Source organism: Aphelocoma coerulescens, chromosome 1A (assembly GCF_041296385.1).
Source record: "Aphelocoma coerulescens isolate FSJ_1873_10779 chromosome 1A, UR_Acoe_1.0, whole genome shotgun sequence".
NCBI classification, from domain to species: Eukaryota; Metazoa; Chordata; class Aves; order Passeriformes; family Corvidae; genus Aphelocoma; species Aphelocoma coerulescens.
This window is the reverse complement of record NC_091014.1, coordinates 2826432-2841986: the sequence shown is the minus strand read 5'-3', so window position 1 is coordinate 2841986 and position 15555 is coordinate 2826432. Positions and strand designations below refer to the sequence as shown.

At 44.0% G+C, this 15555-nt stretch overlaps 1 protein-coding gene across 8 annotated transcripts in view; it reads left to right on the top strand.

Annotated features, from left to right (window-relative positions):
• The window catches only part of EXOC4 (exocyst complex component 4), a 292499-nt gene that overhangs the window by 16296 nt on the left and 260648 nt on the right, over positions 1 to 15555 (top strand). For 7 of the 8 annotated variants that reach the window (XM_069034175.1, XM_069034191.1, XM_069034182.1 and 4 more), the window contains exons 2-3: positions 678 to 867; positions 4390 to 4584. In XM_069034175.1, coding sequence (XP_068890276.1) covers positions 678 to 867; positions 4390 to 4584 — 385 coding nt within the window. Of the gene's footprint in view, positions 1 to 677; positions 868 to 4389; positions 4585 to 11111; positions 11173 to 15555 lie in introns of those variants that run through there. The other variant, XM_069034176.1, reaches the window with a different exon arrangement.

The following is a 15555-nucleotide window of genomic DNA, read 5'->3' as shown; positions in this document are numbered from 1 at the left end:
GGATTTTTATCTTCTCAAAGGGAGAAGGAGATCGCATTGATTCTCAAACAGAAATTTGGAGTGATATCAAGAAGCTTTGAGCTATGTCCACTTTCACAAAGTTGTCAGCAGTTTTGCTGCAATCTTAATTGATCAAAATAAAAAATAAAACTTAAAAAGTCCTAATAGATAATGTCAGTCAGAGGGTAAAGTTGATGAGGAGGGGAAATAAAGGCTCGTGATCCTTCCATGCTGTACTGTTCATGGTGTATGTTTGAAAACTGTGGGAAGACCTGGATAGGTTTGAGATGGACTTCTCCGTGTCCCTGTGACATCCCTTACCTTTGGAAGGTAAGTTATGGGAGCTACAACACTGCACAAGTTGCGCTGACTCCCAAGACCAAAGTTAAGATTTTTTTCCTTCTAGCTTTTTATAAATAATAAATCAGGAGATATTTCATATGCTGCATTGTGCATGTATTAATGACTCCCTGGCAATGTGATAACCAATAGAGAACTCCCCCTGAAAAGGGAAGAAAAAAGCTCTGAAGCCTTTAAAACCTGGCAGAGTAATAAACCACAATATTGATGGGTTTTATTTTCTCGCAGTGCGTTGATCTCCGCCGAACACCAGGCACGCTGGAATAAACTCCACCAGACTTAACTCCAAATAACTTTTGCCATCTTGGTGCCCTCAGGACTTTATCCACCAGTGATGATGTGGAGGACAGGGAGAACGAGAAGGGGCGGCTGGAGGAGGCGTACGAGAAGTGTGACCGGGACCTGGACGAGCTGATCGTGCAGCACTACACGGAGCTGACCACGGCCATCCGCACCTACCAGAGCATCACCGAGCGCATCACCAACTCCCGCAACAAGATCAAGCAGGTGGGGCCATCCCTGAGTGTTCCTGTGTTTGTACCAGCTCCACAGGCTCTGCTCCAGCTGCAAATCCCATTTTCCTGCCTGCTGGTGTTTTATTGGTGGTTTTACCAGTGATGGAAGCTCCAAGCCTCTGTTTTAAGCTTTTGTTTCTCCCTCTGTTTTTCCAGCTTCTTGTCATTGTTCTGAACTGAGTTAAAAGGGAGTTGAGAAAGTACTCCCACCTGGAGTACTGTGTCCAGTCCTGTTGGAAGAGGTCCAGAGGAGGCCCCAGAGCCACTCTTCAGGGCTGGAGCCCCTCTGCTCTGTACCAGGCTGGGAGAGCTGGGAATGTTCCCCTGGAGAAGAGAAGGTTCCAGGGAGACCTCCAAGCCCCTTGCAGGGCCTAAAGGGGCTCCAGGAGAGCTGCAGAGGGACTGGGGCCAAGGGCTGGAGGGACAGGAGCCAGGGAATGGCTTCCCAGTGCCAGAGGACAGGGCTGGATGGGAGATTGGGAATTGGGAATTGCTGGCTGGGAGGGTGGGGAGGGGCTGGAATGGAATTCCCAGAGCAGCTGTGGCTGCCCCTGGATTCCTGGAAGTTGTCAAGGCCAGGTTGGATGGGGCTTGGAGCAGCCTGGGACAGTGGGAGGTGTCCCTGCCCATGGCAGGGGGTTGGAAGAAAATGGTCTTTAAGTTCCCTTCAACTCCACATCTTTGCATGATCCTAATTCTAAGCCAGGTCTGAATACCAGTGGCTCTGTGTCATTACAGGAGCATCCAGTCCCAATGTCACTGTCACAAGTTGTGTCTTACTGGCAGCATTTTCTGTAGGATCTCACTGAGAACAGAAGTAGTTAAAAGTCAAACTGAGAGGTGGATGTGAAGCACAAAGCTTTGCAGTGCCCCTGTTCATTTATTGTCTGGGCCTGTTGCTATCAGGTTTTTGAAGTCTCCAGGGCTGCTGAGCTCACACCTTTCCATCTCATCTTTTCATGTTTTGCTGTCTTGGCCTCCAGCCACCTCCTGAATAGTCTGGGTGATTCATCAGCTTGCTTTTTGCTCTCAGAATACGAATTTTGATGCTGTTTCGAAGCTCAGCTGTGTTGTGTGAACGTCCATGAACTCTGTGCCCCCAAATCTTTCTGCATTTTGAGTGCTCACACTTGGCTATGGTGCCAGTAAATAACTCTGGCACTCGTGGCTGGAGACTTGTTTGAGCTGCTCTGTCCCTGCAGCAGCAGATGAGTTCTTTGGGCTCCTGTCTTGTACTTCCTGTGCAGTTTGCTGTACCTAAACTTTGCAAACCAGGCACCAAATTTTTCTTATTTTGTTTTTTTTGTTTTGTTTTGTTTTTCCTGGCTCTGTGGAAGTCTCAGCTTAAAACCTTTCCCCACAGTGCTTTAGGAGCAGTAGATTTTTACCCTTGTGGGGTTACATACTGACCCTCCTGGCTTTGAAAATTCATTTAACATTTTCAAAGAAAATGAGAGCATTCTGATGCTTTCCAAGGGTAAGAGTTCATTCTAGGATTTATGGAAAAAGCTCAGCACTCTGAAAGCAGAGATCAATTCCACTAAATTTGAAATCAACTGTAGGCAGTGGTCTGGTTTCACCCAGTGTGCAAAGCTTTGCAGAGGTCACAACAAACAGAGAGTGGGGTGACCTTTGGGTCCCACCTAGAGGAATGACTGTGAGAGTGAGGGACCTTTGGTATTTTAAGTTTGCTTATTAAGTTTTGGTCAATATGTACTGAAGTGGTTTTGACCTGATCTCACAGGAGGCTGCAGATCTGGTTTGTCATCAATCTGTGTTACCTTCCCAGGCTTGCTCTTCGTGTCCCCTCTGTGCGAGGTGGGTGGTCACGTGGGAGTTCTTGCAATAGGAGTTGTACAAGTGATAGAAATTCCAGATCCTTCTGTGGATTTGCCTTTTGTAGTCAATTCTTGTGCGAATTCCTGGTGGGGAGGGTTTAGTTTTGAGTTCAGCTACAGAGGTGTTGCCTCTGTAAAAAGGAATTATGAAGCAGAACCAAATTGGGCTACCAAGGGGAGGGTTTTTTTGAAGATGTGCTGTTCATTTCTTCCCCTGCCTCCCAGATGTCGATAGAGTTGATGATCTTTCTTGCAAGGACCGGAGTAGGAATGTCTGGTGAGATTCCTTCTGGCCCCATGATTGTTTTGCTGACCTAATTTGGTTTTCTGTAGCTGCAGTCCACAGCTGTGCCAGGTCAGTGAAACATTTCCAATTAATGTACTGAACAGGGATTAGATGTGAAATGAACTCAGTGTGTGTTTTAGTTTGCCTCTGCTTTTTATGACACTCTTAGATGAGGCTTTTTTTGTTGGCTGAGGATTTTTCCATGCTCCTCTTTTCAGAAGGACATTTTGGAGTGCAGTATTGAAATCTCAAACTCTCCTGCCTCTGGACAGAGGCTGTTTTATGGAGCTGTTGTTATTTATCAGTGTCCAGTTTTGGTCCACTGATGTGTTTTTCACTTTTTTTCTTTTAACTGCCTTCAGGTGGACAAGGTAGGAGAAAGTGCAGCTGAAGTGGGATTTGTGGAGTGCTTTAGAGGCTCATTATTTAAAAATAAATCGAAGGGCTCCTTCTGAGTGTCTCTCTTCATGTGTAATTCAGTGAGAGTTCAGCCTGAGAAAAGGTTGGGCCCCAAGTATTCATAAGTTATCACAAAACAAGAGTGGTGTGAAAGCAATGTGTGAAGCTGTGCTGCTAATTGCTTCCACATTTTAATGTGGATTGTTGATTTGCATTATGCAGGAAAAGCTAGGTTACACTGACCTTAGCAGGGGAGAACCTGAAAGCAGGGAATGCTGTGAGTAGAGAGAATGGAGAAAAAAAAACCCCACTTGATGTTGCCTGAAGGGGGAAAAATGAGAGATTTTGCCACTTGGAGGATGGCATGAGGCTCAGGACCAAGCTGAATGGCAGCACTAAAGGGTTTGTAGTGGCCTTGATAAATAATGGAAATGCTGATTTGAACTCATAAATGTTCTGATTAAATCTTCTCTTCCAAAAAAATTAGTATTGTTCAAGTTATTGGGAAAATGGTTTTATTCTTAGCTAGTCTTCTTTCAAGGAAAGAACACCAAAATTGAAGAAAGGAGGAGATGTGCCAAAAGATTTAATAGGCAGATGGAAAATGTTTGCAGCAGGAAAATTAGTGGTGGCTTATTTGCTTCCACTGAAAATTGGATTCTTGCTGTTTGCCAAAATCCTGAATTGGCTTTTGGGAAACGGGCACATCAGGCCTTGGTTGTGGTTAAGAGGATCTGGTGTTTAATTACATCTGTGGTACTGTAGTTCAATTTTTACTGGTGGTATAAAACCTGTATTAAAGAACATTTCACTAGGAAAGAAGTTGAGATTTTAGGGTCTCTACAGTTCCCCTCAGCCAAAGCACTATGAAGGAAATCAGATTTGTTTTTAGCCCTGTGATATTTTTGGAATTCCTTATAAGGCAGACATGGGGAAGGGCTGCTCCCAGTGCCAGGGACGGATGTAATTAACCCTTGCTGTGCTGCTGCAGGTGAAGGAGAACCTGCTGTCCTGCAAGATGCTGCTGCACTGCAAGCGGGACGAGCTGCGCAAACTGTGGATCGAGGGCATCGAGCACAAGCACGTCCTGAACCTGCTGGACGAGATCGAGAACATCAAGCAGGTCCCTCAGAAGCTGGAGCAGTGCATGGCCAGCAAGCGCTACCTCAATGCCACGGACATGCTGGTACAGCCTTCCTCCCCTTCTCTCGGGGCCCCGCCTCCCTTCTCTCGGGGCCCCGCCCCCCCTTCCCTTCTTTACCCATTTGATCTGCATGTTGGATCTCCTTTTTTTTTGCACTTTCATGCTTTTATTTTAAAATTAATTTTCCAGACATCTGCCCGGATCATCTTCTTTCTTAAAATCTTATCAGTTATTTCAAAGCTCTTTTTATTATGCAAGGAGCTGTCCCGTGTCCCTCCTATTCCATCCCCAGAATGCACTCACAGCTTTGGTCGGTATTCAGAAGGGAGACTCTTGCACAGTTTAGGTGGTTTTGCCTCATTGTGTGGATGAGAGGACAACCTGAAGGTTTAGGTTGGACATTAGGAGGAATTTCTTCACAGAAGGGGTGATTAGACATTGTCAGGGGCTGCCCAGGGAGGTTTGGAGTCCCCACCCCTGGAGGTGTCCAAGGAATAACTGGATGTGGCACTCAGTGCTGGGGATTTGCCATAGGTTGGACTTGATGATCTCAGAGGTTTTTTCCAACCTAATTTGTTTTGTGACTCTGTGGTTCTTTTACCAGGGCTCTTGATCCTTTCTGCTTACTTCCAGCTCTTTTTTAATCTCTTTTTCTCCCTTCTTTCAAGTGTTTTTTCTCTTCAGTTCCAGCTCTTTTATAAGCTTGCCTTTCAGTTCCACTCTTGTGCTGGAGTTAGAAGTTTCCTGAACTTCTCTAATAACAATTTTTTCTTCTTTTTCTAAACTTAACAAGCACATTTCCTCACCAGACTCCAATCCTTCCTTTCCTGGAACTGCCTTCTAGTAATTAAAATCAAGGGAGTGTTTTGTCCCTTCTCAATCCTGACATGTGGAGTGCTCAGTCCAGTTCTGGCTCTCCAGTACAGGAGAGATGGAGTTACTGGATCCAGGCCAGTGGGGGATTACAGGGATGTTTAAGGGGCATCTCAATTGTGGAGAGAGGCTGAGAGAATCCTCGGGGAGATGTTACTGATGGTTATTACTGTCTGATGGGAGGGTGCAAAGAAAACAGAGCCAGACTCTCCTTAGTGGTACCCATGGACAGGAGAAGGGGAATGGGCACAGTCTGAAATACAGGGAATAGTTTGACCCTAAAACAGCCTTTTTTTACTGTAGGACTGGTTGAACACTTGAACAAGTTCAAGCTCTGTAGATCCAGAGAGGTTTTGAAGTCTCCCTCTGTGGAAAATGTTCAAATCCAGACTGGATGTGGCTCTAGGTGCCCATGCTTGGGCAGGGAGGAGGATTTGATATTCTCCAGAGGTCCTTTCCATCCTGAACCACTCAGTGATTCAAAAGTGGAGGCAAAAGTAGTACCTCTGTTTCTTACTCCTCTTTGCCAGACAGTGCCTTTAAGGCTATCTTTTCATTCCTTTATTTTGGTTTTTTTTTCCACTTTACTCTCCTTTGTTGTCTCTCTTAGCCGTGCCTCTTCACTTCTTTGTCATAAGTCATTACCCAAGAGGAGAAGGAGCTGCAAATGTTCATGTTGTCACCTTGACCTTTAATTTCCTCCCTCTTGCTTTATCTTCTTTTACCTTAAATATGACTTTGTAAAACTAACTTGTTCCCTCTGGTACATTTCCCACAGCTGGATGCCAATCTCCTCCTCCCAACCCTCCCATGGCCTGTGGAACCCCACCTGATTTTTGTTGTTGCTGTCTCAGCCTCGTGTCTGGTTTCACTCTGCCATCACCTTCCTTTTGTTTCTCTGGTCCTCCTCTTTTCCTGTGCCACCCCTGCTGCAGTCACAGGATCATGGAATGGTTTGGGTGGGAAGGGACCTTAAATCTCATCCAGTGCCACCCCTGCCATGGGCAGGGACACCTCCCACTGTCCCAGGTTGCTCCAAGCCCTGTCCAACCTGGCCTTGAACAGCTCCAGAGAAATGGGAACATCAAAGTGTGGTGTTTGCCTGATACTTTCAGTAGTCAGATGTAAAAAAGGAGGTGTAAATTAAGGGTGTTCAATGTAGGTATTAAAACACAATATTCAGAGTTGCCATGACTATCAGTTGAAATGTTGCTGCTTTTTGCACCAGTTTGCTTGGTTTGTTTTTTGTTTTTTTTTTTGTGCATTCCTTTTTGAATTAAAAAAATTATTTTCAAAATTCCAGTCAAGTAATCTGTTTCCTATTGGAAATCTAAGCTAGGAGCTGTAGGAAGAAATATAACATTGCTTAGGGTTTCTCATACATTATGCTTTAGAAATGGTTTTCAGCCCATGTATTTGATATCTCACTGGTTTGCAGTATTTTGTGTGTGTTTATTTTAAATATAAACACTTATGTGTATAGAAATATGTGTGCTTGGGTAAAGTTGCCTGTGGCTGTGAGGGAGAGACAGCATTAGATCTCTCTGATTTATAGATTTCTGCAGCATTTCTGCTGCTGCTCCAGTTGTTTTTTTGTTTTCAGAATAGAAAATCTTTTCTAATAAATCAAATAATAATGATATAAAAAGCAGCTGTTAGTTCATGGGCTTTTTTTTGAATATATATCAAGGAATGCAGACAAACCTCAAGTGGAAATTGAACACTCAATTTCAGCCACTCATTGACACTTGCAATTCTCATTTGAAGACAAATGTGCCTGTATAAAGAAACAGTAATTCACCTGCATTTGGAGCTTTTTCCTGGCCAAAAATCACTGCAGGCTCATTGGCTTTTGCCATCTTGTTTTAACACAGCTCTGCAAGGCTGTGATGTTGTAATCACTCACTGGCTGCGGGATAATTCCCTTCTCCTTTGATATGATAGGAATATTATGTAAAATCATTACTGATCTGTCAGGGAGGCAGAGTGTCCATAGATCTGCCTGTCCTTTGGTTTCATTCCTCAAGGTAAACAGCTGCTCGTGGCTTAGAAAAAGCCCAAAGTGATCTGACAAGGAGTTTGTAGCACTCACCCTGCAATTGCAGCCCTGATTAATGTTGTTCCTGTAGCCTTGTGATCCATACAGTCGGAATTAGACCTTTGCAGCCCTGTGCTGGGTGGATGCAATCACTCCAAAGGCATCATTCCAGCCTGCTGCATCCCATTCCTGCAGCCTGCTCTTTGTATTCCACTCACATTAATTGAAGTAATTTTGCCACTGAAGCGTGTTTCAAACCTCTGCATTTAAATTGAAATTTTAATTCCCTTATTGTTTGGAAAAGACGGCTGAGGATGGCTTGTTACAGGTTTCATTATCACTCAAAACTCTCCAGCTGCTGGTTCTAATGTGCAGTGACTGAGTAATGCAGGCAAAGATTGTTAATAAAAGACTGGCAGCTTTTCCCAGTCAGATAAACACAATGCAGAGGTACTTTGTGACAGCTTACATTTGTATGAAGTTAAAATTTTTTTAAGTGACAGCTTTTTTCTTTCTGATTCTGTATCCAGCCAGAGCAGCACACAAATATCAGGTGTTCCTGTTGTGTGTTCCTCCAGCATCTTGATAATTCCAGGAGCAGAGGCAATAGGATCAGGTTTGCTGTCCTACAGTTGCACATTACAGGTTGTCTAAAAGAACCCATTTCCTGCATCCTTTGAATTGTGAAGCTTTGGAGAATTTGGGAATGTCTGGAACAGATAAAATGCCTGTTCGAGCTGGAATGCATTTTAGTTATTTTCCATTTTTTATGTGCCTTTTTTATAGTGAGTTTGTACTTCTTCCTGAAACGGAGCTGTTTTTTCACACGCTGAATTCCTGACAGCAATATTCACTTTTATGTGGCATTTGAGTGCACGTGCAGCCATTTGTGGGTGGTTTTTGTTTAATGTAAAACGAGGAAAGGGTTCTGGGGGGGGCCCTGTGGCTCTGCACAAGTCCCTGACAGGAGGGGGCAGCCGGGGGGGTCGGGCTCTGCTCCCAGGGAACAGGGACAGGAGAGAGGGAACGGCCTCAGGCTGGGCCAGGGGAGGGGCAGGGTGGATTTTAGGGACAATTTCTTCTTGGAAAGGGAGGTGGTGGTCGTGGTGTCTGCATCCCTGGAGGGATTTAAAGCCATGTGGGTGTGGCACTTGGGGATGTGGGCCAATGGTGGCCTTGGCAATGCTGGGAAATGGTTGACTCAATGATCTCAGAGATCTTTTTCAACCGAAACAATTCCATAATTCTGCAATGTGATATTATGGGGAAATTCTGACCCAGGAGGAGCTTCCTAAGAGCAGTCTCCAGGGAGGGGAGCAGAGCAGGTGCCAGGGACAAGTTGGTGTCACTTCTCTGGAAGCCTGAGCTTGGCTTCTGGAATGAGGAGTCCAGGTTCTTCCAGAAGAGGTTTTGGAGGTGCTCCACACCACCAGAAGCCAGAGCAGAGATCAGCAGCAGGACAGGCAGCAGTGGCCAGGACACCCTGGGAGGAAGCAGCTCCATGTCCAGTCTCCCCAGCACTGGGCTGTGCATTGATTATGCTCTCCGTAGTAATTAATAAATTAGCTCAAGATAATGGAGGGCTGTGCTGTTGCTTTAATTCCTCTGATTGCACTGTTGAGCCATGAGGTCCCCATAGGGAAAATTTAATATTTGCCATTTGTTTATGTATTTTAAGAGCTGAAATGCTAAAAAGAGTGGAGGGCAGAAATATTTTTGAATCAAGTAATTCAAGGTCGTGTCATATAATTAAATAAAAACTCTTAGGCTGCTTTGGTTTTGTGTCTGGATCTGCTCTTGTGTCAGGTCATGAACACTGAAACTGCAGAATATCCATGGGATAAGAGGGAGGATCACTGCTATTTCCAGCTGGTGTTTTTTTTTTTTTTTGTTAGGAAGACAAGAAGGAAGAATGAAGGTGGAAAGAAGGAAGGATGGATCCTTTAATTATTCTTCACTTATATTCCCCCATCCTTGTGTTAGAGTGAGGAATTCATGTTTTCCTCATGGGCACATCCTTCTCCCATGTCTTTTTCCCTTACAAAGCTGAAGTGACAGTAATTGTTTTTCCAGAAATGGGGAATGCTCCAACACCTACTTTTCTTTCTCTCCCAATGTTAAGAACTTAAACTTCAGTTTTCTAATGTCAGAAAAATAATAGTAACAATATATTATCTCTTGCTCTGCTTTGTGATGTGAATGATAAGAGCAGGATTTTTTTGGAGCTGATCACTTTGTCACTGCACATTTGGCATTTTACAAAAAAAGCGGTTTTGGTTTTTTAAGTGTAGGACTTTACAACACAACTGGGTGACTTTACAGGGGACAACAGGGGCAGAAGTGGAAGGGATGTTGATAAGTGGGAATGCTGTGCAGAAATCATGGAATAGTTTGAGTTGAAGGGACATTAAAGCTCTTCCAGTGCCACCCCTTCCATGGGCAGGGACACCTCCCACTATCCCAGGGTGCTCCAAGCCCCAATGTCCAGCCTGGCCTTGGACACTTCCAGGGATCCAGGGGCAGCCCCAGCTGCTCTGGAAAACAAATGAAGGTGGCACAGGAAAAGGAGACAGAGGAGAAATTAAGCAAGGGTAGGGATATCCTGGAGAACAGTGAGGACAAGGAACCCCCCCTTGCTGTGGGAAGAGGGAGTCAAACAAGGGGTTTAAAATACTGAGATGTTTTCTCAGAGCTGAGGGAGGTTTTTCCTCTGTGTGCAGAATATTTACCCTCTTCTTACTCATGCCATAATGAGCATCTCATCCCAGAGCAGCTGTGGCTGCTCCATCCCTGGAAGTGTCCAAGGACACTGGGGCTTGGAGCAGCCTGGGATAGTGGAAGGTGTCCCTGCCCATGGCAGGGGTGGCACTGGATGGGCTTTAATGTCCCTTCCAACCCAAACCATCCTGGGATTCTTTATCCTCCTCAACAACCTCCAGTACTCCTCACTTTTCTGTGCACTCCATGTTAATCCTCTGGAAAGGACTTTGGAGTGACAACACCTCCCTGGAACAGTCAGCTGTTCGTAGCCCTGGGCATGGCTGAGAGGTTCCATTTTTATCTCTTGACTGTAGCTGCCACCTGTGGTTTCCTTCAGGATGGCACAGGGAGAGTCTTTCAATTAAAAGTGCCTTGTAGTGAGCAGAGTTCTTACACCTTAAGTAGCGTGGAATAATGAAATAAATAAAAATAACAATGCAGTTCTCAGTCTGCATTTTATTTACTGCCTGCCTTTCAGCTGGAACAAGGAAAATCAATAAAAACACTTTCATTTTGTTTCTGCATTCCTTAGTGCAGCGCTGGGATTCCTTAGTGCAGTGGAAGAGTTTTGTGTTTTGGAATTAAGTAGGTGGAAATGAGAGACCTCGGTTTGTTTGGGGTTCTGTAGAAATGCTTTTATAGGTAAATTTAAATTTTGGCTCTGCTTGAAATTCTCTTGAGCAGTGCCATCTCCAGGGTTGTATCTCGTTCCCTGTGAGGTTTCTGTTAATTGGCAATGATTGGCAAACGTGCTGATTTGTTAGGGTGAGGGACAGCTGAGAAAGAGGCACCTTGGTTTTTGTTAATTTAATTAATTCCAGGTACACCTGGAATATGTTCTGGTGATTCACAAAAAACACAGAAATCATGGGCTTTCTGTGTCTGGTGAAAGGTCTGGGGCCACATGAGGAGGATCTGAGGGCATTTGGTTTGTCCAGGTTAAGTTTGGTAGAACACTGGTAAGTTCTTCCTGCCAGAAGGATTGGTGGTGTATTGGTCCAACGCTTTCCACCTGTTTCCTGTATATTTTTTCCTCAAAATCTGTTTTGATTATCTTTTATAAACTTCAGGTTAGTTTTAAACACATTAGAACGTGGAGTTTCTGTCCCTGGGAAACATCTTACAGTTTTTTCCCCTGGGCATAGTTATCAATTCTTGCTCTCCTTCTTTTCCTGCTGTAATTTGCATTATCAGGGCAGTCCTCTTGCATGAAGTTTTAGTACCTAAAGCTGCCTCGTTTGCTTTGCCACGTGCTTGACCCCAGCTCCTCCTCGCTGCCTCTCCAGAGCATCATCAGGGGGCTCTTAGCTCTGCTAATAACAACCCTTCATTTCAGCTGATGAAAGTTCATTAAGTGAGAAATCAGCCTGTAATGAAGGTGGAGCAGAGTTGGAATACAGAGGATGCTTTCCCAGCAATCATTGGTCTTTCCAGGAATTCTTTTTTAAACTCTGGTGTGTAAGACAGAATTTTATCCCCAGTAAAACATTGCAATGACACCATGAAAAATTGCTGAAGGGTTATGGGACACTGTAAAATAATCCAGATAAATCTGATTGAATTATTTTGAAAATGCAGCTTTAAAGCTGGTGGAAAGGTGTAATAAATTTAGCTTTTGCCAAAGCATTTGAAACATTTGGGATGAAAATGGAAATGAGGAGTGGAAGGAAAAAGTCTTGGGTAATTTTGTGATGCCAATAGATAATTCTACCATTTCAGGGAAGTCATTTGTCCATACTGGTGCAGAAATTGCAGAATTTGTGTTCAGGTCCAAGTGAGCAGTTGGATAAACCTCTTGTTTATAGCCCTTCTTTCTTCAGCACCACTTTTGGTTCCAGCACTTTGTTGCTAGAAAGACATTGATGAATTACAGCGAGTGGAGGAAGAAGAATGATTGATGGGTGACTGAGGCAAATGCAAAAGAATTAAATTTCTGTAGCTGGAGGAAAGGACAGCAAGTGAGGAACATAATTTTATAAATATTTAAAAGTTTGCAGAGGGAAAACAGTGTTTGGTCACTGCCATTGGAACACTTCAGCAAAATAAAAACTGTTTGTCCTTTGTGTTAAGGTGTTTCAGAACAGGTTTGCCCAAAATAACCCTTTGACTTCTGTTTGTACTTTTTTTTTCTCTCCTTCCCCCATCAGATCAGTTTGCTTGTCCCAGGATGAGCTGTTTTCCTGCAGACTGAGCACTTTTGTGTGTCTGTGCAGCTCAGAATCTTTCAAACTGGTCTTCCAAACCTCTCCCCATCTCAGCTTCAGTCATTTGTGTCAGTCCTCCCCTTTTTGTGCATCGTTTTGTCACAAATCCTTTCATGCCATGAGGGGGAGTGAGCTCAGCTCTTCCCAAAATGTTGCAAAGGAACCATCATCATCTTTCAGAGCTCTTTGTTTGCTCTTTGCTTCTTGATTTTTAAATGATTCTTAAAGGTAAACAAAATTGGGAGCAATTTTTTCCTTCACCTGAAAGGGGATCCTTGAGAAAAAGGAAGGGAATACAGCTGTAGGACTCAAATGGTACCTGGAGAGCAGTGAGAAAAACTGGGAGCAATTTTTTCCCTCACCTGAATATCCCTCGTGTTCATCAACACCCAGCACTGTCCATCAGCTGCTCATCAATCCTCATGTCCTGGGCACCTTTGCTCCTTTTCCTGTTTTTAGGGAGAAGGAGGCAGTGGCAGTCAGGAATATCTCTGGGCTTTTCCTGTTTTCCATGATTTTAGCTGCAGAATCCCTCCTTTAGGATCACCAGGGTGGTTTTTTTCTTAACTAATTCCTACTCACCGATTTGTCTCGATGCCACCTCACTCTGTGCTGTGGCAATTTGGTAGCAGACAATTCCCAGCATTTGGATTTCCTCTTCTACACACGAGTTTTCCATGTATCCTGTTATTTGGCTGGCCCATCCTCAAAGGCCATCACTTCTCAGCTTCATCTTCATTCACCTTGCAACCAAAATACTGCAACAAATGTACAGCTGAAGCACAGCCTTGATAAACCTTGGAATTGAAGATGGAGTATTTCAAGCTTGGAATGAAAAGATACAAATTCAGTGTACAGCAGCTTTAATCAGTTACTCATTAAGTGTTTCCAGCAGTGGGGGCTCCAAGTGCTTCACAGGCTTCTGGTTTTTGGGTGTTGTCCTGATAATTGGACTTTAATGATTTTTGTGGGTCCCTTCCAACTCAGGACGTTCTGTGATTCCCTCCATTGTCAACTGAAAATGTGGGAATTTTACAAGAAAAACAGCCTTAACTTCAGGAATTCCTTGCTTATTTTATTGCTAATTACCACAAACTTAGGAGTGATTTGGGTCTTGAGGTGGGGAAGAATAGAGAACACAAACAAACCCCACTGAAGTAAACATTTTCTCACTGCTCTCCAGGTACACTTCGAGTCCAGCAGCTTTATTCCCCTCCTTTTTCTCAAGTTGCTTTTCCCATGGCTTTTGCTCAATCTGTCCCAGCTCCTGTGCTGAGGCAGTGGGTGGCACAGAAATCCAGTGTCACCTGTGAGTGTTCCTTGCTGCCATCCTGCCTCTCTCACTGCACTTTGGTTCCCCAGTTTGGGTTGGAAGGGACCTGAAAGATCACCCAGGCAGTGACACTTTCCACTGTCCCAGGCTGCTCCAAGCCCTGTCCAGCCTGGCCTTGGACACTTCCAGGGATCCAGGGGCTCCCCACCCTCCCAGGGAAGAGAGGGATCAGCATTTGTGGGTGTTCTGTCTTCTTGCCCACTGTCAAGTCCCAAAAGCTGCTTGTGAGGACTTTTCCTGTTCCACAGCAGTTTCCAGGCTCAGTCCTTATCTCCTGCAGGTCAGGTGCAAATGGAATTCAGTGACCTGCTTGCTTAGATCTGCCTACACTTATTTAAGCTGGTTTTTAGTCATTTTCCTTTCCTGTACCTTGTGAAAGTGAGTCCCTTGTAAAAGCAGCAGATCAATTCTCCTTTCAAATGTCAGCATTGTTGTATTCACCAGCGAGGCAGCTGGAACCTTCTGGGTTGTTGCTTATTTATTTTACTCTTTTATTCCAAGGGCTCAGCTTTTCCCTTTTGTCAGATTGTGTTTGTGTACGACTTTTTTTTTTTTATCTTGAATTATGACCCACCACGTTGTTTTCTTTTAACCTTTCTCTGTTGCTTGTTCATGTTTTCATATCTGTTGTCTAAATTCAGAACAGATTGGTTTCCCAGCCAGAAAGGATTTGGTTGTCTAGTCTGAACAACCATAATTTAGGAAGGAATTCTTCCCTGTGAGGGTGGCGAGGCCCTGGCACAGGGTGCCCAGAGAAGTTGTGGATTCCTCATCCCTGGAAGTGTCCAAGGCCAGGCTGGATGCAGCTTGGAGCAGCCTGGGGTAGTGGAAGGTGTCCCTGCCTTCCATGGGAACTGTTTGATTTTTAATGTCCCTTCCAACCCAAACCATTCCATGATTTTATGATTCTATCATTATTTTGGTTTTTTTTTTCCCCTCCCTGCAAAAAAAGCATCTAATTGAGAGTTTTCACTTTATCTCTGCTCACTTCCAGGCCTAGGGGGGTTCAGCAGAACCCTTGAGGGAATAAATAGATTTCACTGCAAGCAGATTGGAAAACTTTGGCTGGAGTCAGGAAGGAAAGAATTTTGACAAATACCTTGTTAGCACTTAGGTTCTCGTTTGTTGTAAAATGCTAAATTAAACCCCTCCAAATTGCCTGGTACACTAAGCAAGTGTTTAGCTGTGTTTTCTTTTTAAGGCAATTAAGCTCTGCTATAAACTGCCTGTGACCTTTAAACAAGCTGCCTAATGGTGCTGGTGCCACAGTTATTTTCTATAAACTTGCAATTTTTAGCTTATACAAAGCACAGCTCTTTTTTCAGGCTTATTTTGCCTCTGTTTCCTAAAGGGTCTTTACTTATTGTAGATACTAATAAGTAGAGAGAGATAAGAAGATTTGCACATCACAAATTACTATCAGATCATCTAAGCCAAATTCCCTGGTAATCCAGGCCAATATTTTAATTAGTGTTTGACTAAATTACAGTTATTGTGTGTTCATGAGCAGCTTTCAATGGGTGAGAGAGCTGAATTAAAGAATTGAAGGAGGTGCTGGTGGGGACTGCCCATTCTTTTGGTCCAATTTGCTCATTGTAAAGCAGATTTGCCAGAAGAATAACAATTTGTTTGTTGTCTATTCCCTTTCCAGCTGTTTTGTGTTACTGGGGCTCTTCTCTACAGCCCAGCCCCTGCCAAAAGAATAACGTGGGGGAGCTCTTTTACCTCTAATTACCTTTGTGTCCAGCTAGTCCAACACAATGCCATGATCCCCCTGCAGAAAAACAAACAAAAGTCACTTTATT